The 22,268-nt window shown below is 46.1% G+C and overlaps 1 protein-coding gene across 2 annotated transcripts in view; it reads right to left on the bottom strand.

Annotated features, from left to right (window-relative positions):
* The window catches only part of SCYL3 (SCY1 like pseudokinase 3), a 418,614-nt gene extending 398,247 nt beyond the window's left edge, over positions 1-20,367 (bottom strand). The window contains exon 1 of one of the 2 annotated variants that reach the window (XM_069737140.1): positions 19,984-20,367. In XM_069737140.1, the coding sequence (XP_069593241.1) occupies positions 19,984-20,148 (165 nt within the window). In that variant the 5' untranslated portion in view covers positions 20,149-20,367. The remainder of the gene's footprint in view (positions 1-19,983) is intronic. The other variant, XM_069737141.1, reaches the window with a different exon arrangement.
* Positions 20,368-22,268: the final 1,901 nt, after the last annotated feature.

The raw sequence follows: 22,268 nt of genomic DNA, 5'->3' as shown, positions 1-22,268 counted from the left end.
TCCTGGAGTGGTCCCTGCATGACCGATGTTGTCCAGGCAGAGCTTCCTGTGTTCAGCGGTCATGTGGTACCCCTCCTTAAAGTAATGAATATGGACGCATATTCATTACTTTAATGTGTGGTACGATGTGACCGCTGAACATAGGAAGAAGCTGCCGACTCCCGGAGACCATCTGACGCTGCCAGGGACCGAAATGGAAGCAGGTGAGTATAATGGGGGAGGGTGAGCATTCTGATATTCACCTGACCCCGTTCCACCGCCGGGCGCCGCTCTGTCTTGCACGTCCTCTGCCTGTCCAGGTCAGACGGCGCGATGACGTGTTTACTGTGCGCCCTCTGTCTGAACAGTCAGAGCTGGGTGACAGAGTGCAGCGGTGGAACGGGACAGGTGAATATCGCAAGTGCCAGGAGCATTTTATGGGGCATAATCTATGGAGCATCTTATGGGGCACAATCTATGGAGCATCTTATGGGGCAGTTATTAACCTTTGTGCAGCATTAAATGGGGCATATTTTAATATGGGGTTCATCATGAACTGTATGGAGCACAACCTACTGATGTCTCAATTAGTTTACTTTTATTGATATCTATTTTTAAATTTTTTAAATTTACCAGTAGCTGCTGCATTTCCCACCCTAGGCTTATACTCGAGTCAATAAGTTTTCCGAGTTGTTTGTGGCAAAATTAGGGGTCTCTGCTTATACTCGGGTCAACTTATACTCGAGTATATACGGTAATCTGATTTATGCCCTGCAGGTTCTGCAGACAGCATTATATTCTTCTTTAGATATGCCTTCCTCTTTCCATTTGATAAACATTTCTTTCGTCCTTTTAGCATGTGTTTAAGTTCTGTGTTCATCCATCCTGGTTTCCTTAAATGCTTCTTATTCTTCCCTCTTTTCAGAATTGTTAATGATTGTGCTTTGAGAATCTCATTTTTCAAGATTTCCCATCCTTCCTGGACATTTTTGTCCTTAAGGATATCTAGCCATTGGATCCCTCCAATTCTCTCTGAGTCCCTTAAAATCTGCCTTTCTGAAATCTAACCTTGACGTCAGTCTTCACAGGTCTTCCTCCTCTAGTTATCCAAAATAGCATGGTCGCTACCTCTTAGGGTCCCAGCCACTCTTACCTCCTCAACCATGTCCTCCCTGTTTATGAGGATTAGATCCAAGGTAGCAGATCTCCTTGTTTTCTCTCCTACCTTTTGGAAGATAAAATTGTCAGCAAGAGGTTAAGAATTTGTTTGACCTGCTAGTTTTGCCTAACATATTCCCAACAAATGTCTGGATAGTTGAAATCTCCCATGACAACTATGTCATTTTTTTTTCGAGAACTTGGCCATTTGATGCATAAAGAGTTCATTCATATCCTCAGATTGCACAGGCGGCCTGAAGTAAATGCCTACAATGGCATCCTCTCCATTGTTCTCTCCTTGTATTCTTACCCAAAAAAGTTTCCACAGAACTCCCAGTCTGAGGCTTCAATCTCTGTGCAGATATATGCTTTTCTAACATACAATGCGGCACCTCCTCCTCGTTTATCAAGTCTATTTCTTGCAAATAAGTTGTATCCTTCTAGCCTTGTATTCCAATCGTGTATCGTGCCACCAAGTTTGTGATTCCAATGACATTTCTTTTCCTGCATTGCTAGTTCCAATTCTCCTTGTTTGTTGCCCATGCTTTGTGCATTCGTAAAGAAATATTTTAATTTGTGATTGGTTTCTCCTTCTCCAATATTTTTATTATGTAGATTTATTGTCTTTGTTCTTCCCTTCCACTTCTAATATCAGAGTTCTCAATAGTATTTGTCATGTGTTGGGCTTTTTCTGGCCTTTTGCTTCCCTTCCCACCTTGTTCTAGCTGAAAGCTCTCCTGATGAGTGTAATGAGGCGAATTCCAAATACATGTTTTCCAGTCTTCGTAAGGTGCACCCCATCTCTAGCAAGTTGTCCATCGTATAGGTAATTCACTCCGTGATCCAGAAATCCAAATCTTTGCTGAAGGAACTATCGACGTAGCCAGTTCACCTGCAGAATCTTATTCCCCTTCCTTGTCCATCGCCATCCACTGGAAGGATGGAAGAGAAGACCACCTTCCCTCCCAGTTCTTTCACTTTCTTACATAAGTTTTCAAAGTCACTGCAGATGGTTTCCAGGTTGTTTCTTGCGGTGTCATTTGTCCCCACATGTATTAGCAGGCATGTGTAGTCATCTGTAGGTCTGAAGAGTCCCGATATCCTGTCAGACTTGTTTAATTTTTTCACCTGGAAGACAGCACATTTCTCTTGAGGTTATATTTGGTCTGCAGATTGTGGCCTCTGTTCCTCTCAACTGGAAAGCATTAAGCTACTTACTGGTAGCGGCATTTTTCGGAGGCCCATGACAGCACACGAGAGAGGGGATCCGCCCTTAAGGAACAGGAAACCTACAGATACAAAAGGGCGGCACCTCTCCCCATGCATCAGTTGTATTTCAGAGCCTGAGAGGACATCCGCGGTTAGTGGTACACAAATATACATTATATACATTTTGAAACAAAATAACCCATTATTGTAATAAGACACCATACGTGAGATTTACATATTACGCTATATACATATCAGGAAGTGCTACCCCCACGTGATTAGGGAGGGAACTAAGGGTGCTGTCATGGGCCTCCGAAAAATGCCGCTACCAGTAAGTAGCTTAATGCTTTATTCGGACTCCCATGACAGCACACGAGAGATTTACAGAGATGTAAGCTACCTTAGGGAGGGACTATAGATTGTAGCACCCTTAACCCAAAGGAAAGATCAGAGGAGGACCCCAAATCCAACCGATAGTGTTTAAAGAAAGTGGAAGGGGATGACCATGTGGCCGCCTTACATATCTGCTCCGCTGACACTCCAGATCTTTCCGCCCAGGATGACGCCATGGCCCGGGTGGAATGTGCCTTTAGATTCTGCGGAGCTGGCCCCCCACCTGCTGTATAAGCTAGAGAGATAGTTTCCCTAATCCATTTAGCCAGTAAATATTTTGATACTCTAAACCCTTTCCTTGGACCTTGGAAGGAAAGAAGCAGTGCCCCATCTTTCTTCCAATTATCAGTAGCTGAAATACACTGAAGAAGAGATCTCCTGACGTCTAACGTATGAAGCTCCTGCTCTTTAGGATTAGAGGGATTAGGAATAAAGGACGGCAAAACTATCTCCTGTGATCTATGGAAACGTGTCGCCACCTTTGGTAGATATGCTGGGTCTGGTCTGTGACAAGATTTCAGTGTATGGAGGAGCTCTGGAAAGCGCCTGTATATCCCCTATCCTGCGAGCTGAGGTTATGGCAATCAGGAAGGCTGTTTTGAGTGTCAACATTTTGATCGAGGCCTCCTGCAGAGGTTCAAAGGGGGGTTTAGTGAGAGAGGACAGAACTAAATTTAAATCCCATGGAACTGTTCTGTCTTTATGCAGTGGTGTAGATCTACTAACTGCCTTCATAAACCTCGCTATCCAGTAGTTATTAGCTATATTACAGGAAAACAGGGCACCCAAAGCTGAGACCTGTACTCTAAGGGTACTAGGAGAGAGTTTTAACTCGAACCCCTTTTGTAGGAACTCTAAGATTTGTTGTATTGGCACCCCGTCTTGGATATTAAATTTTGAACAAGTCAAGAACTTTCTCCAAGTCCTAGAGTAGATTCTCGTAGTTATTTGCTTTCTACTCTTTAGGAGTGTCTCTACTAAGTTTGGAGAGAAGCCTTTCCCCACTAATAGTGATCGTTCAAACTCCATGCCGTTAAATGGAGCGCCGCCACTTGTGGATGGGAGATCGGTCCCTGAGAAAGCAAGTTCGGGATCTCTGGCAGTACCCAGGGGACCGCTACGGACATTGTCTTGAGCCAGGCAAACCAGGTTCTTCTGGGCCAAAAGGGGGCGATAAGGATGACTTTCGCTCGATCCTCCCTGATTTTCCTCACCACTAGAGGTATCAGGTTCAGTGGTGGGAAAGCATAGGCCAGTGGAAAATCCCATTTTATCAGAAACGCGTCCACCGCCAGGGGATTCTCCCTGGGATTTAGGGAGCAAAAGAGTTTTACTTTTCTGTTTCTGGTGGCGAATAGATCCACCACTGGTTGACTCCATCTGCGGACGATAAGTTTGAAAATGTCCTCGTTGAGAGACCATTCTCCCTGTTTTAACACATTTCGGCTGAGGAAATCTGCTGCCACATTTTCTTTTCCTTTGATGTGAAGAGCTGTCAAAGATAGAAAATTGAGCTCTGCCACCTGGAACAACCGACCCGTGATCTGCATTAAAGTTTCGGAACGAGTTCCCCCTTGCCGGTTTATGTAAGCGACCGCCACTCTGTTGTCCGACAGAATTCTGACGTGCTGGCCCTGCAGATATACGAGGAATTTTTTAACAGCCAATTCAACCGCCAACAACTCCCTTTGGTTTGATGAGAATGTTGTGAAGGGTTCCCACTGTCCCTGGACCACCATGTCCCCCATATAGGCTCCCCACCCTGAAGAGCTGGCATCTGTGGTTATCACGTGGGTGACATCTACCATCCAGGGAACCCCTGCTGATAGATTCCATTTATCTAGCCACCACCTAAGGGAATTCAATGTTATCGGCCCCAACGTCAATTTTCCATTCAATGCGCCTCCTAAGGCTCTGTCATGGAACAGGACTTCTTTTTGTAGGGACCTGGTGTGGAACTGAGCCCACTTAACTGCTGGAATGCAAGATGTGAGTGACCCAAGTAGAGACATTGCTTGCCTAAGTGTCATGGAAGGTGTATTGATTGCTCTTAATACAAAACTCTGAATTTGGTCTATTTTCTCTATAGGGAGGAGACACTGCTGTGTCACTGAATTCAACATTAACCCTAGGAATTTTTGAACATTTAGGGGCTGTAATTTCGATTTTTCAAAGTTTATGATCCAACCCTAGTTCTAGTTTGGTTCTAGCAATCTCCCATTGTGACAGACAATGATCTACCGAGTTACCTACAATGAGGAAATCGTCTAAGTAGGGGACTATAAGGATATTTGACTCTCTTAAATGCGCCATGACTTCCGCAATTATTTTAGTAAACACCCTAGGTGCCGAGGTGATCCCAAAGGGGAGCGCTCTGAATTGAAAATGTTGAATCCTACCCCCCATTAGTATCGCTACCCTCAGGTATCGTTGGAAATCAGCATGAATGGGTACATGATAGTAGGCATCTTTCAAATCCACTACTACCATGAAACAGTTGTTGAAAAGCATCTTTATTGCCGAATTAATGGACTCCATTTTGAAAGTATGTTTCACCAAAAACTTATTGAGACCCTTAAGATTTATAATGGTCCTGTAAGATTTATCAGGCTTCTGGATTAGGAACAGGGGAGAGTAAAACCCTTTCCCTGCCTGAGAATACGGCACTTCTACCAAAACATTTTTGGAGCAAAGAGTCCTCACTTCTTCTTCTAGGGCGAATTGTTCAGTGGGAGATGAGCGCCAGGGTGTTAAACTAAATTTGTCCTGTGGAATATGAACAAATTCCAGCTTGAGACCATGGGAAACAGTGTCTTTTATCCAAACGCTGTTTGTAATTTTCGACCACTCTGCCGAGAATTGCAATAGTCTCCCTCCCACTGGAATTGCCAGTCATTGGTCTTGTTTTTTGTTTTCCGTTTGGTTACGGCGAAACATGAGACCTGTACCTCGTTTTCGCCCATCCTCCCATCTGGGACGATCTCTCCCTGGTGAAAAGGTGCGCTTTCCTCCCCGGTTGAACCTTCTTTTGTTGAAGGGACGACGGTATGGATTGAACAGGTTGGGAAACTTTTTCTTATCATCACCTGCTTTCTCCAGGAGTTCATCCAGGGTAGGCCCAAACAAATACTCGCCTTTACAAGGGATAGCGCAGAGCTTTGTTTTTGCCTGCATATCCCCCGGCCAGCATTTCAGCCATATGGCTCTCCTTGCAGCATTAGAAAGTCCTGCTGCTCTAGCTGCCAATTTTACGGAGTCAATTGAGGCGTCCGATAAAAAAGCTGCCCCCTCCTGGATTACAGGTAATGCTGCGAGTATGGACTCTCTAGAGGCCCCTTGTTTTAATTGGGTCTCTAACTGGTCGAGCCAGACCATCATTGACCTTGCCGTGCAGGTTGAAGCTACCGCAGGTCTTAAAGGGAACCTGTCACCTGAATTTGGCGGGACCAGTTTTGGGTCATATGGGCGGAGTTTTCTGGTGTTTGATTCACCCTTTCCTTACCCGCTGGCTGCATGCTGGCCGCAATATTGGATTGAAGTTCATTCTCTGTCCTCCGTAGTACACGCCTGCGCAAAGCAATCTTACCTTGCGCAGGCGTGTACTACGGAGGACAGAGAATGAACTTGAATCCAATATTTTGGCCAGCATGCAGCCAGCGGGTAAGGAAAGGGTGAATCAAACACCAGAAAACTCCGCCCATATGACCCAAAACTGGTCCCGCCAAATTCAGGTGACAGGTTCCCTTTAAGGAGCCAGCTGCCATTTCCCAGGTCCCCTTTAGGAAGGTATCTACTTTCCTATCCAGGGGGTCTTTAAGCGTTCCCATATCCTCAAATGGGAGAGAAGATCGTTTCGCAACCTTGGCAATTGCTGCATCCAGCTTTGGTGCTTTCTCCCAGTTACCTACTGCTGGGTCATCAAAAGGGTACCGACGTTTTTGCGCAGGTGGTAAGGAGCCTTTTCTCTCCGGTTTTCTCCACTCCCTATTAATAAGATCCTGTATTTTCTCATTTAAAGGAAACACTCTGCGCTTTCTGCTCCAATCCACTGAACATCATTTGTTCTTTGGATAGTTGAGGCTTGGGTTCCGATATACCCATTGTGCCTCTGACCGCCTTTACCAATTTGTCTATTCTTTCTATGGGTAGGCAAAACCGAGCAGCGTCTTCTTCCGAAGAGGAGGATGAAGCTGCTGAATCGTCCGATTCTTCAGACTTGTCCTTTTCCACAGATGAATCAGATGCCCACTCAGTTCTCTGCCTAGAACCTCCTGACTGTGAAAGGTTTTTAAAGGACTCCTTAACCTCCATTCGAATCATCTCTTTGAGACTGGCCGTAATAGAGGAGGATTCTTCGGCTACCTACGGGGATAAGTAAGGTAGACTAGAGTGTAAATCTACATGCTATACCCCCTCCCCTCCTTCCAGAACCTCACCGTCTGCTGGATACAGGGGTCACATAGTTTTTTAGGGTGTGAGTCAGGCAAGGGAACCCCGCAGATGGCACATTCTCTATGCTTCGCCTTACTGACGTTTTTCCTTCCCTGCATAAGACATATGAGGGGAGACTAGTCACTAAGTGAACTTTCTCGAAGATCACTTACCAGTGGCTGTTCACACCCAGAAATACCGAAGCACGAGGGGGATCCTTTTTGGCTGATCCTCCAGACCCCTGTCTGGAGGAGCTTCTGCGGCCCGAACCATCGCTCCTCTTTTCATGTTCCTTCTCCTTGGGTTTCTGGGATGCTTGTTCCAGCAGCACCACCTGCTGATCCTGATCCGAATCCATTTTTAGTAAATTGGAGCCAGAACCCGGGAACATGCCGCTGGAGCCGCCTTATAAAGCCCCTCCTTTGGTCAGCGCACCTTGCCCAGCTTGCTCGTTTAATTTTCCCGCCCTCCCGCAGCTGTGGGGGATCAATCGTCGCTCAGGAGGGATTGCGGTATGATCTCCGGTGGGCGCCGCCATCTTGTAGCCCCTGCGCAGGAGCTCACCGACTCGGAAGTCGTCGCCGGCTCCGCCCCCCGACGTCACCACAGCTTACAGCGCTTCCTGTCAGCGCTGCAGCCATCGTGGAACGCCGAGGCCGGCCAGCTACGTTCCGATCGGCGCCCCCTAGACGCTGCCGCGCCCCCCCTGCACAGAGAGACCCACAGCACACGGGAAGAGCGACTTACCATATGCTGGCCCCGGAGACCGGACACCCCCTGGCGACCGCTCCACGCTGTCTAGTCACCGCCGTGCCGCCCTGCCAGGGCCACCGTGACTACTTCAGGTACCCGCACCGGCCGAAGTGGGAGACCCCCTCGCCACCAGAATCGGTCCGGCCGGCCTGGACTCCTGTAGATTCTATAGGCATCCAGTCCCTTCAGGAACAGGAAACCAACTGATGCATGGGGAGAGGTGCCGCCCTTTTGTATCTGTAGGTTTCCTGTTCCTTAAGGGCGGATCCCCTCTCTCGTGTGCGGTCATGGGAGTCCGAATAAATACCCATGACCACAACTCTCCGTTTCTTCTTCACAACATTTTTCTTTCTCCATACAGTAGGACTGAGGGCATCCAAGGCTGTTCTTTGTGGGCAAAGTCTTATCTTCATGTATTTCTTAGTCGTTCTCTTGTGTGAGAGCCTGGTACTGGTTCCTGAGCAGTATGGGTGCTGACTGCCTCTTGATCCTCCGACTTCTGTGGGTCACATGCTTCTATTCCTGTTTCTTCAGGTGCACTTCGAATTTTTTTTTTCTGTAACATGAAGAGATAATTCTGCTCTGTCCAAGAACTCTTCACCTTCCTTAATGATTTTCAATGTACCTAACCTTTCTTCTAGATTTTGCAACTTTTCCTCCAACAGGGACACAAGCTTGCACTTCTGGCATGTGAAGTTTGACTTTTCCACTGGCAAGTCTGAACATGTAGCAAGTAATGCAGCTCACCAAATGGCTCCTGGCCTCTTCCATGTTCTTACTGTTAAAAACCATATCAAAACGGTGAGAAATGTCCTCCTCTCAGCTGCAACAGCCAAAACCCAGCATTCTTTCAGCTCACGGGTTCTCTTACTGCAAGATTCCCTTTAAGAACTCAGTGTTTTTTCCATTTTATTGCTGGGGTTCCCCTTGTTCCAAGAGACAAACGCAATTGCGCTATTTTTTTTTGTTTTATGTTTTGTGGTAAAAAATTTTAAAAGGGGAAAATGGGTGATTTAAGAACTTTTTTTTTTTTTTTTTTTTTAAACTTTTTCTTCTTTAGTCCCTTTAGGAGACTTGAACCCGTCAAACAAGAAATCGATATATTAAGGAATCAAATTAAACTTTGTGAACATAAACTCCTATAAAACTGAATTTTATTTATAAAATCATTAAAAAATAACCTACCCAGTGTAAACATAACAGGCTAGATACCACAAATGACCAAAAATTTGCCTACAAAGTCCCTGCAATTGGCCTAGCTGATAACCTACCTATCTGTGGGGGTTGGCACCCTAAAGAGCGATTTTAGGGTGCCAACCCCCACAGATAGGTAGGTTATCAGATAGGCCAATTACAGGGACTTTGTGGGCAAATTTTTGGTCATTTATTTGTGGTATCTAGCCTGTTGTTATGTTTACACTGGGTAGGTTATTTTTTATTTATAAATAAAATTCAGTTTTATAAGAGTTCGAGACATGAACCTGCAATTCTTTGATCACTTATACGATATACTGCCACAATGCGACATTGCAGTATTTAGGTAAGTTGTGGTTCTCCTGTGAAGCCCAGCATGCATTTGAGCTTCAAAGGAGGACTAAGCTTACAGCCGGGGCCTTGAGTCGGCAACCCACTGGCTCCCCATGATCAAGTTGGGTCACATATTGACAGCAACATCCAAATAGTTAACAAAAGTGATCAAAGTTCAGCTCTGGCCACTACTGCTAGAGACTAGTGATGAGAGAACATGTTTAGATAACGTTGTTATTTGAGTATGCTTGGGTGTTATACAAGTATTTTGGGCATGCTCAAATAGTTTGCTCAAGTACCTGTGGCTGCATATTTTTTGGCTTTTAGACAGCCGCAATATAGCAGGGAGGCTGGGATAATGAAGCTGTTGTGGCAACGGGGGGGTTGTTCTGATGTTTGTAGTTTTATGTATTAACCCCTTTCTGCCATCAGACGGAATAGTACGTCCGATGGCAGAACCCAAGCTTTGATGTGGGCTCATCGCCTGAGCCCGCATCAAAGCCGGAACATAACAGCTGTTTTGAACAGCTGGCGTGCCCCTAATAGGCGTGGGTGGAATCGTGATCCGCCCGCACCTATTAACTAGTTAAATGCCGCTGTCAAACTGACAGCGGCATTTAACAAAGCGCTTCCAGCCATCTGGCTGGAAATGAGTGCATCGGTGACCCCCGTCACATGTTTGGGGGGCATCGGTGCATTGGCATAACAACCAGAAGTCTCCTGCAGACATCTATGGTTGATGATGCCAGATTGCTGTGAGCGCCACCCTGTGGTCGGCGCTCATAGCAATGCTGTAATTCTACATAGAGACGAGCTGAGCAGCGCCTCTATGTAGCAGAGGCGATTGAGCATTGCCTCTGTAGTAGAGGCAATCGAGCTCTACCAGTTTCTAACCTCCCATGGAGGCTATTGAAGCATGGCAAAAGAAAAAAAAAAATAAAGTTTAAAATCTTGAAAAAAAAAAAATAAGAAAAATATAAGTTCAAATCACCCCCCTTTTTCCCCCATTGCCGCGTTCAGAATCGTCCGATCAATTAAGGGAAAAAAAAAAGGGATTAAGCTGATCACTACACGGTGTAGCGATAAAAAAATAAAAAATAAATAAAAACCGCCAGAATTACTTTTTTTGGGTAGCCGTGACATTGCATTAAAATGCAATAACGGGCGATCAAAAGATTGTATCTGCACCAAAATGTCATCATTGAAAACATCAGCTCGGCACACAAAAAATAAGCCCACACCCAACCCCGGATCACGAAAATTGGAGACGCTATGGGTATCGGAAAATTGTGCTTTTTTTTTTTTTTTTTTTTTTTTTTTTTAGCAAAGTTTGGAATTTCTCATCACTTAGATAAAAAAGAAGCTAGACATGTTTGGTGTCTACGAACTGGTAATGACCTAGAGAATAGGTTTTAGCATTTAGTGAACCTAGCCAAAAGGTCAAACAAAAAACAAGTGTGGGATTGCACTTTTTTGCAATTTCACCGCACTTGTAATTTTTTCTTTGTTTTCTAGTACACGACATGATAAAACCAATTCAAAAGTACAACTCGTTCCGCAAAAAATAAGCCCTCACATGGTCATATTGACGGAAAAAAAAAAAGAGGAAAAAAAAAAAAAAAAGCGTTATGGCTCTGGGAAGGAGGGGAGCGAAAAACAAAAACGCAAAAGCGAAAAAAGCTACGGGGGTTAATATTTGTCTGTGTGATAAAACTAATGTTATGTTTTATCTCTATTACAGGGGTTGGGTGTTTGGCTCTCCTGCAAGCTATGCTTACACCTAAAGAACATCTCTAGAACCCGCCCTTTTCTTACCATGGAAACAAACACTTGATCCACTCCCGCCTGGACTACTGCAGTACTCCATTAATTAGCCTCCCCCTTACTCGACTTTCCCCTCTCCAGTCTATCCTTAATGCAGCAGCCAGGGTTGTCCATCTAGCTAATTGTTACTCGAACGTGTCCGCTCTTCGCCAGTTGTTACACTGGCTGCCCATTCATTAGAGCAGAGGTCCCCAACTCCAGTCCTCAAGGCCCACCAACAGGTCATGTTTTCAGGATTTCCTTTGCATTCCACAGGTGATGCAACTATTACCTGGGCAAGACTAAGGAAATCCTGAAAACATGACATGTTGGTGGGCCTTGAGGACTGGAGTTGGGGACCTCTGCATTAGAGGATACAATTCAAAGTACTTGTTCTCACCCACAAAGCTCTCCACAGTGCGGCACCCCTTTACATCTCCTCCCTCATTTCGGTCTATTGGCCTAACCGACCGCTGCGCTCTGCAAAATGACTTTCGACTATCCTCTGCATTAATCCGTATCTCCCACTCCTGACTCCAAGACTTCTCCCGTGCTGCGCCATTCCTCTTGAATGCTCTACCCCAAGATATTAGGACCATCCACAATTTGCATAGTTTTAGGCGCCCGCTCAAAACACATTTGTTCAGAGCGGCCTACCATGTTCACTAATCAAAGTTTATGTTTGTGTGTGTAGCTCATTCACTATCTCCATCTATCCCCCACCCCTGAAGATGGATGGACCATCATTGTAAATACACACCTGTACTTTGTATCTCCCCAACCTCATAGTAGATTGTAAGCTCTCACGAGCAGAGAGAGATCTCCCCTCGGAATGTAAAAATGTAAAGATGGCTTAAATTGAACAAACAGAAATTCTTCCAGGCATGCTCAGTTTCCAAAAATGCAATCCGTCGCTGGATTACGTCTTTTAAAGGACCACGCTGTGGTACTTCCTGTCTGCCAGCACCTGGGTAAGGACTAGCGTGGGTTCTCTATTTCCCCTTATTTTTTGATTTTTGTCTTTATGATTGACTCTAATGCCAGAAGTTGAGCCTGTGCGCAGGGCTCATTTTACTTATAAGTTACTGGTACATTACTTCTTGACAATATGTAAACTACTAGTCCTAGGCCCATTTATGATTAGCACTATGCACTTTAAATAGAAATATATGGCATTCAGGGGGAGCCAGGCTGTGTTTCTTTCATCTCTGCTACCTCCACGCCTCTTTTTTCTGTATGTAATTCTGTGTATTATGAGATATGATATGTATATTTATATGACTACAGTTGTTATTTACCAATAAAATTTGTTATTTTTTATGGACATTAACTCAGTTTGTGTCTCTCTATGCTGCCAATTGTTTGGAGTGTCCTTTTGGTATTAGTAAGTTGTTATCTCCCTGGGAAGCTCCCCCACTGGGGTGTGAGCATGGTGGAGAAACTTGATAAAATATCTTTCAATTTGGGCTTTTTGTGCTACATCATCATCATGCATCACTACCCCGGTATCACCGCCGAGTCGCCGATCCTCACGGAGGCCACAGTGTAAGAACGCAGACGTGCCGCATACCAGACGCGCCCCACCACATGATCGTAGTGAGGCGAAAATGGTTTGCCAAAGAAGAATGGTCTAAAATTCCAGCAGAGCATTGTAAGAAACTCATTGATGGTTACCGGAAGCGGTTGGTCGCAGTTATTTGGCTAAAGGTTGTGCAACCAAGTATTAGGCTGAGGGTGCCAATACTTTTGTCTGGCCCATTTTTGGAGTTGTGTGACATGATCAGTGTTTTTTCATTTAAGACAAATTAAATGAAGATAACAATACCAAAGAATTTGTGTTTGCAATCATTTTCAGGAAGAAAATTAGTATTATCTGACAGAATTGCAGGGGTGAGATAGATAGATAGATAGATAGATAGATAGATAGATAGATAGATATAGTATTCCTATCCTACAGTTCAAATACCAGGGGGCACAGCTTCGGTGACGGCACCGCTAGTCGCCAAAGCTACGTTACCTTCATTTCATTCATTCCCCAGTCTTTTACAGCCAGGAGCGGTCACATTAGAGCCGTTCCTGGTTGTAACTGTATTTAACCCCTTCAGATGGATTTACATCGTGGGACATGACGGTACGGCAGACAGGTAGGGGATATTGTTGCTTTTTTATTTTCCTGTTTTTACAGGAGAACAAAACAAGGGTCATCAGTTGGATTGAGAGTACAATAAAGATAATAAAACCCCATGTGTTTATTTCATTAAAGTACTTTTATTCTTAATATGTGTGCATGTTTAACCCTTTCCTACTATTGGATTAATAATGGATTGGTGTCTCATTGACATCTCCATTATTAACCAGGCTTAATGTCACCTTACAATAGCAAGGTGACGTTAACCCCTTATTACCCCATATCCCACAGCTAGAGGGGAGTGGGAAGAGAGTGGCTAAGTGCCAGAAAACACGCATCTTACAGATGCACATTTTCTGGGGGCAGATGTTTTTAGCCGGGGGTGGGTGGGTTTGGCAATAACCATGGTCCCTCTCTAGGCGATTAATATCTGCCCTCAAGTCGCTGGCTTTCCCACTCTGGCGGAGTAAATTGTGCAGGAGCCCACACCAGCTTTTTCCGTGAATCAACCCCCTTATTTTAACACCTAGAGCGCCAACATTTTTGCACACAGAAACTACCAACATTATTAGTGGGGGATATGTAAAAATATAACGGATATGCAATGGTTTACTGTATGTATCCTGTCGGGTTCGGTAAGGACTTGGCAAAGGCCGACAATTCAATTACCGGCTTTTCTGCTATCTAGCTCTGTAAATATATATATCTATCTACTATATAATTGTCTACGGGTCACTTCCGCCTTTCTGTCTGTCCTTCTGTCACGGATATTCATTGGTCGCGGCCTCTGTCTGTCAGAGAAATCCAAGTCGCTGATTGGTCGTGACAAACCACGACCATTGTCACGACCAATCAGCAACGGCGCAGTCCGGCGGCAACATGGCCGCTCCTTCCTCCCTGCAGTCAGTGCCCGCTCCATACTCCCCTCGAGTCAGCGCTCACACAGGGTTAATGGCAGCGCTAATGGACCGCGTTATGCTGCGGTGAAACGCACACCCTTAACGCTGCTATTAACCCTGTGTGACCAACTTTTTTACTATTGATGCTGCCTATGCAGCCTCAATAGTAAAAAGATCTAATGTTAAAAATCATTTAAAAGATAAAAAATCAAAATATACTCACATTACGGCGCCTTTCCAGCTCCTCGCGACGTTCCGGTAACCGGTCCATGCAAGCGGAAGGTTCCGGTGGCAAGGATGGTATGCAACAAGGACCTGCCATGACATCACGGTCATGTGACCGCGACGTCATCACAGGTCCTGCGCCCATACCAACCCTGGGACTGGAAGCTGCCACGTGCACCGCACACAGGGCAAGGACTGCAACGGAGGGTGAGTATATGTTTATTTTTTATTTTAAGTCTGTATACTACATGGCTCTGTGCGGTATACTACGTGGCTGGTCAATATACTACGTGGACATGCATTTTCTAGAATGTGTATGTATATATATATATATATATATATATATATATATATATATATATATATATATATATATATATATATATATATATATATATGTATATATGTATATATGTATATATATATATATTTGTCTAAGGGGTACTTCCGTCTGTCTGTCTGCAACTTCCGTAACGGAAATCCCGTGTTGCTGATTGGTCTCGCCAGCTGCCTGTCATGGCTGCTGCGACCAATCAGCAAAGGGCACAGTCCGATTAGTCCCTCCCTACTACCCTGCAGTCAGTGCCCAGCGCCCGCTCCCTACTCCCCTGCAGTCAGCGCCCGCTCCCTACTCCCCTGCAGTCAGCGCCCGCTCCCTACTCCCCTGCAGTCAGCGCCCGCTCCCTACTCGCCTGCAGTCAGCGCCCGCTCCCTACTCCCCTGCAGTCAGCGCCCGCTCCCTACTCCCCTGCAGTCAGCGCCCGCTCCCTACTCCCCTGCAGTCAGCGCCCGCTCCCTACTCCCCTGCAGTCAGCGCCCGCTCCCTACTCCCCTGCAGTCAGCGCCCGCTCCCTACTCGCCTGCAGTCAGCGCCCGCTCCCTACTCGCCTGCAGTCAGCGCCCGCTCCCTACTCCCCTGCAGTCAGCGCCCGCTCCCTACTCCCCTGCAGTCAGCGCCCGCTCCCTACTCCCCTGCAGTCAGCGCCCGCTCCCTACTCCCCTGCAGTCAGCGCCCGCTCCCTACTCCCCTGCAGTCAGCGCCCGCTCCCTACTCCCCTGCAGTCAGCGCCCGCTCCCTACTCCCCTGCAGTCAGCGCCCGCTCCCTACTCCCCTGCAGTCAGCGCCCGCTCCCTACTCCCCTGCAGTCAGCGCCCGCTCCCTACTCCCCTGCAGTCAGCGCCCGCTCCCTACTCCCCTGCAGTCAGCGCCCGGTGCCCGCATACTCCCCTCCAGTCACCGCTCACACACGGTTAATGCCAGCGGTAATGGATGGCTCTATGCCGCGGGTAACGTTACCGCTGCTTTAACCCTGTGTCCCCAACTTTTTACTATTGATGCTGCCTATGCGGCATCAATAGTAAAAAGATCTAATATTAAAAATAATAAAACAAAAAACCTGCTATTCTCACCCTCCGTCGTCCGACAATGCGCTCGCGCCTGCCGCCATCTTCCGTTCCCAGAGATGCATTGCGAAATTACCCAGAAGACTTAGCGGTCTCGCGAGACTGCTAAGTCATCTGGGTAATTTCACAATGGATCCTGGGAACGGAAGACGGCGGCAGTCGCGCGAGTATCGCCGGAGCTTCGCTGGATCCCAGGGGGTGAGTATATAACTTTTTTATTTTAATTTTTTTTTTTTTTTTTTTAACAGGGATATGGTGCCCACACTGCTGTATACTACATGGGCTGTGTTAGATACCGCGTGGCTGCTATATACTACTTAGGCAGTGTTATATACTATGTGGGCTGTGCTATATATTACATGACCTGTGTCATACTACGTCGCCTGTGTTATATACTGCGTGGCTGCTATATATAGTACATGGGCTGTGTTATATAGTGCGTGCCCACTGTTATACATTGTGTGGCCTGTATTAATGTATCGGGTATTCAACAATATGTATGTATATACCAGCCATAGTATATAGCACAGGCTACGTATTTGCCTGCTATATACATACACAAATACATGCTCTGGAATACCCAATGCGTTAGAATCAGGCCACTATCTAATAAAAAAAGGAGACAGAGAGACAGAGAGACAGAGAGACAGAGAGACAGAGAGACAGAGAGACAGAGAGACAGAGAGACAGAGAGACAGAGAGACAGAGAGACAGAGAGACAGAGAGACAGAGAGTATATGCTTGAGTATAAGCCGACCCGAGTATAAGCCGACCCCCCTAATTTTGCCACAAAAAAAACTAGGAAAAACTTAATGACTCGAGTATAAGCCTAGGGTGGGAAATGCAGCAGCTACCGGTAAATGTCAAAAGTAAAAATAGATACCAATGAAAGTAAAATTAATTGAGACATCAGTAGGTTAAGTGTTTTTGAATATCCATATTGAATCAGGAGCCCCATATAATGCTCCATAAAGTTTGATGGGCCCCATTAGATGCTCCATATTAAAATATGACCCATATAATCCTGCATAAAGGGTAATAAGGGCCCCATAAGATGCTCCATAGATATTATTATTATATTTGCCCCATATAATGTTGCACAAGCGTTATGGCCCCATAAGATGCTCCATACAGTCACTTGCCCCATATAATGCTGCACAAGCGTTATGGCCCCATAAGATCATCCATACAGTTACTTGCCCCATATGCTTTTGCTGCGGGGGAAAAAAAAAAAAAAATAATAATCACATACTCACCTCTCTTCGCTCAGGACCCCGCCGCTTTCAATATTTACCTGCTCCTCGTGCGGCTCCGTCTTCAGCACTGACGCTCAGCAGAGGGCGCGCACTGACTACTTCACCGCGCCCTCTGACCTGAGCTTCACAGCTAGAGGACGCTGGAGACTGAGCCGCACCGGAGTGAGGAGCGGTAAATATCGCACAGCGCAGCGCTCCCCTCCCCGTATACTTACCTGCTCCTGGCGCGGTCCCTGCTTCTTCCACCGCTGCATCTTCTTCCTGTATTGAGCGGTCAGTTACCACTCATTACAGTAATGAATATGCGGCTCCACCTCTATGGGAGATGGAGCCGCATATTCATTACTGTAATGAGCGGTACCATGTGACATTTCAGCATCAGCAGCGAAAATATTAAAAAAAGTTATAGTCCTCAGAATAAAGAGATGCCAAAATAATAATTTTTTCTATAAAATAGTTTTTATCGTATAAAAGCGCCAAAACATAAAAAAAATGATATAAATGAGGTATCGCTGTAATCGTACTGACCCGAAGAATAAAACTGCTTTATCAATTTTACCAAACGCAGAACGGTATGAACGCCATCCCCAAAAGAAATTCATGAATAGCTGGTTTTTGGTCATTCTGCCTCACAAAAATCGGAATAAAAAGCGATCAAAAAATGTCACGTGCCCAAAAATGTTACCAATAAAAACGTCAACTCGTCCCGCAAAAAACAAGATGTCACATGACTGTGGACCCACATATGGAAAAATTATAGCTCTCAAAATGTGCCAGGGGTTAATGTGCCGGGAGCGGTCCGTGACCGCTCCTGGCACATTGTGCTGGATGTCAGCTGCGATAGTCAGCTGACACCCAGCCGCGCTCTCGCTGTGAGCGCGGCCGATCGCTATGACGTACTATCCCGTCGGTGGTCATACGGGCCCACCCCACCTCGACGGGATAGTACGTCATATGTCAGAAAGGGGTTAACGTGCAAACCACCCTCGGGGGGTGAAGGGGTTAAAAACATCAGATACTTATTGAAATCTGTGAAAATGGGCTGTTTGCCCACTTTAATGCCAATTCTGATGCCCAGAACCCATTTGGGCCAGGCTGGAGGGACCTGGGATTGATGCGGGGCATCAGTATCTGTATTCTAAAGGTACCTTCACACTAAACGATATCGCTAGCGATCCGTGACGTTGCAGCGTCCTCGCTAGCGATATCGTTCAGTGTGACACGCAGCAGCGATCAGAATCCTGCTGTGATGTCGTTGGTCGGGGCTAGAGGGCCAGCACTTTCTTTGGTCGCTGGCTCTCCCGCTGACATCGCTGAATCGGCGTGTGTGACACCGATTCAGCGATGTCTTCGCTGGTAACCAGGGTAAACATCGGGTTACTAAGCGCAGGGCTTACCCTGGATACCATCCTAAAAGTAAAAAAAAAAAAAAACACTACATACTTACCTTCTGCTGTCTGTCCCCGGCGCTGTGCTTTCCTGCACTCACTGTGAGCACAGCGGCCGGAAAGCAGAGCGGTGACGTCTCCGCTCTGCTTTCCGGCCGCTGTGCTCACAGCCAGTACAGAGAAGCAGAGCGCCGGGGACAGACAGCCGAAGGTAAGTATGAAGCCTTTTTTTTTTTACTTTTACGATGGTATCCAGGGTAAACATCGGGTTACTAAGCGCGGCCCTGCGCTTAGTAACCCGATGTTTACCCTGGTTACCGGCATCGTTGGTCGCTGGAGAGCGGTCTGTGTGACAGCTCTCCAGCGACCAAACAGCGACGCTGCAGCGATCGGGATCGTTGTCTGGATCGCTGCATCGTCGTTTAGTGTGAAGGTACCTTTAGCGTGAGATCAGTGGCCAAAGTCAATTAACCCCTTAAAAACACCAGTTACTTATTCAAATGGCCTAAATCAACAGTCAGCCCAGATTGATGCCAGTTCTGATGACGCATTTGGGCCTGGTTTTGATGTGGGGCGCCCTGTTCTATACTGCAGTGTGATATCAGTGGCCCAACGTTATTTAACTCTTTCATCAACGCCCTTCGGTGCCCACTTTGATGATAAAATTTGGGGGCCAGTTTTATAATTTTTGCAGCTGTTTTTAAGTGTATTCACATCTGGGCACCTCGCTGCATTCTATGCTATTATTGTGATGCTTATTTGTTGTTAAACCTTTATAAAAACAGCTTTGAATAAGAAACTCAACGAATAAGAAACCAACTTCAGGCTCGTCCCTAACAGCACCTCAGGGTGGAAACGTACCCATAAAGTCAATTTTATTTGTGTTCACCATTGTGCATGGGGTTTCCAAGCTGATCAATTATGGATTTTAAAAAATGTGTGCACCAATGTTCCCCACTGATTCCACAGTGATCCTATATATGCCGGGTAAAATGACCCATTTTGCAAGACATGATTTTTTTTAACAGAAAAAGTTGCAAAACAGGTCAAAGATGACAAATATACATTACTTTTGAGAGCAGTCACTTCACAGTGTATGATATTTTGAAGAATTTGGTGTAAAAACATGGCAACATAATACAAGCCTGACTTACAAATTGTTGAATTGGGTCCACGGTTTTATGATCCAGCCGAGAACTAAAGGGTGAGACGTAATTAGTCCACCCCAGCTGATTGATAGGTATGTGCAGGAAAGGGGTTGTCCACTACTAGGACTCTCACCTCCCTCCAGGGTCCCTCCAGGGTCCTCTACAGGGTCCCCCGCGCCTCCCTCCAGGGTCCTCTACAGGGTCCCCCGCGCCTCCCTCCAGGGTCCTCTACAGGGTCCCCCGCGCCTCCCTCCAGGGTCCTCTACAGGGTCCCCTCCTCACCTTCGCCGCCTTGTCCACTATGTCCTGGTTGTCCGGCTGGTACACGAACACGGAGGCCGCACGTCCCTCCGGCAGCAGCGCGGGATGGATAGTGAGCCCGGATGGATGGGTCCACGGCGGCTCCTGCAGAGTGAATCCCCTCATGGAGCTGCTCTCTGAGCCCATGATCCTGCAGCTGTAAGCAGGGATGGCTGTACGTGACCCTGCCAGCGGGACCGTCTGCTGCTCTCCCGGGCACCTAACCACTACTCCGACCTCTGGTGCCACACGGACCGCTTGTCATAGCGTCAAGGCGCTGGCGAAGGCTCCGAAGACACTGCCGGCACAGTCACCGCTCCCGGACGTATAGCTTATCGCTCCCTGCCTCCTAACCCGGAAACCACTACTTCCAACGAGACCCAATAGCAGCTAAGCACACAACAGCAGCCACCTGCTGCCCTGCCTGGGGGGAGCGTCTAGATTGGAGTTTATTTCTTGAGGGGAGGAGTGATTCCTTGAAATCATGATGTCACCGGAAGGGGCGGGGCCTCATTTAGACTAATGACGAACGGTTGAGCCTAGACTGTATGGGCTCCTTCCAGGTCCTGACTGCAGCCCATACAATGTAGCCGGCTCACTACTGAAGATGCTAGAGTATGGGCTGCTGCAGTCAGGTATATATTATTGAAGATAGCAGACTTTATGGGCTGCTGCCTGGCCCTGACTGCAGTAAATACATGACACTAGACTGTATGTGCTCCTTCAAGGTATAAAGTATTACAGAAATGAAGAAAAAATTCCAGCTCAACGAGGCGTGAAAAGTAAAAACTAAATACTTTATTCACTTCAATCAGAAGCAGAGGATGAAACATCAGCACAATACAATAAAAACACTATCTACGCGTTTCAGGTGATGGGGCACCCTTAATCATGATGTCACATCACAACATGATTAAGGGTGCCCTGTCACCTGAAACGCGTAGATAGTGTTTTTATTGTATTGTGCTGATGTTTCATCCTCTGCTTCTGATTGAAGTGAATAAAGTATTTAGTTTTTACTTTTCACGCCTCGTTGAGCTGGAATTTTTTCTTCATTTCTGGTCTTCTCACGCTTGACACAGCGTCTCCGTGCTCCGAGCCTTCTGGGATTACTACTATGGTGAGCTGGACTTCCCCTTTTTTTTCTGTGATAAATTATTACAGCCAGCAGAATAGATGGGCTCCTGCCAGGTCCTGACTGCAGCCCATACAGTCTAGTCAGCTCACTAGTGAAGACACTAGACTGTACGGGCTCCTGTCAGGTGTATAGTATTGTAGATATAGACTGTACGGACTCCTGTCAGGTATATATAATTGTAGATATAGACTGTACGGGCTCCTGTCAGGTGTATTGTAGATACAGACTGTACGGACTCCTGTCAGGTATATATTATTGTAGATATAGACTGTATGGGCTCCTGTCAGGTATATAGTATTGTAGATACAGACTGTACGGACTCCTGTTAGGTATATATTATTGTAGATATAGACTGTACGGGCTCCTGTCAGGTATATATTGTAGATATAGACTGTACGGGCTCCTGTCAGGTGTATAGTATTGTAGATACAGACTGTACGGACTCCTGTCAGATATATATTATTGTAGATATAGACTGTACGGGCTCCTGTCAGGTATATAGTATTGTAGATATAGACTGTACGGGCTCCTGTCAGGTATATAGTATGGTAGATATAGACTGTACGGGCTCCTGTCAGGTATATATAATTGTAGATACAGACTGTACGGGCTCCTGTCAGATATATATTATTGTAGATACAGACTGTACGGACTCCTGTCAGATATATATTATTGTAGATATAGACTGTACGGACTCCTGTCAGGTATATATTATTGTAGATACAGACTGTACGGGGCCCTGTCAGGTATATAGTATTGTAGATACAGACTGTACGGGCCCCTGTCAGGTATATATTATTGTAGATATAGACTGTACGGGCTCCTGTCAGGTATATATTATTGTAGATATAGACTGTACGGGCTCCTGTCAGGTGTATAGTATTGTAGATACAGACTGTACGGGCTCCTGTCAGGTATATATTATTCTAGATACAGACTGTACGGGCCCCTGTCCGGTATATATTAGTGATGATAGCAGAATGTACGGGCTCCTGTCAGGTATATATAATTGTAGATATAGACTGTACGGGCTCCTGTCAGGTATATATTATTGTAGATACAGACTGTACGGGCCCCTGTCAGGTATATAGTATTGTAGATACAGACTGTACGGGCCCCTGTCAGGTAT

The sequence above is a fragment of the Ranitomeya imitator genome, chromosome 8, assembly GCF_032444005.1.
Source record: "Ranitomeya imitator isolate aRanImi1 chromosome 8, aRanImi1.pri, whole genome shotgun sequence".
Classification (NCBI taxonomy): domain Eukaryota; kingdom Metazoa; phylum Chordata; class Amphibia; order Anura; family Dendrobatidae; genus Ranitomeya; species Ranitomeya imitator.
The sequence above is the reverse complement of the archived record's forward strand: the minus strand, read 5'-3'. Positions and strand labels throughout refer to the sequence as shown.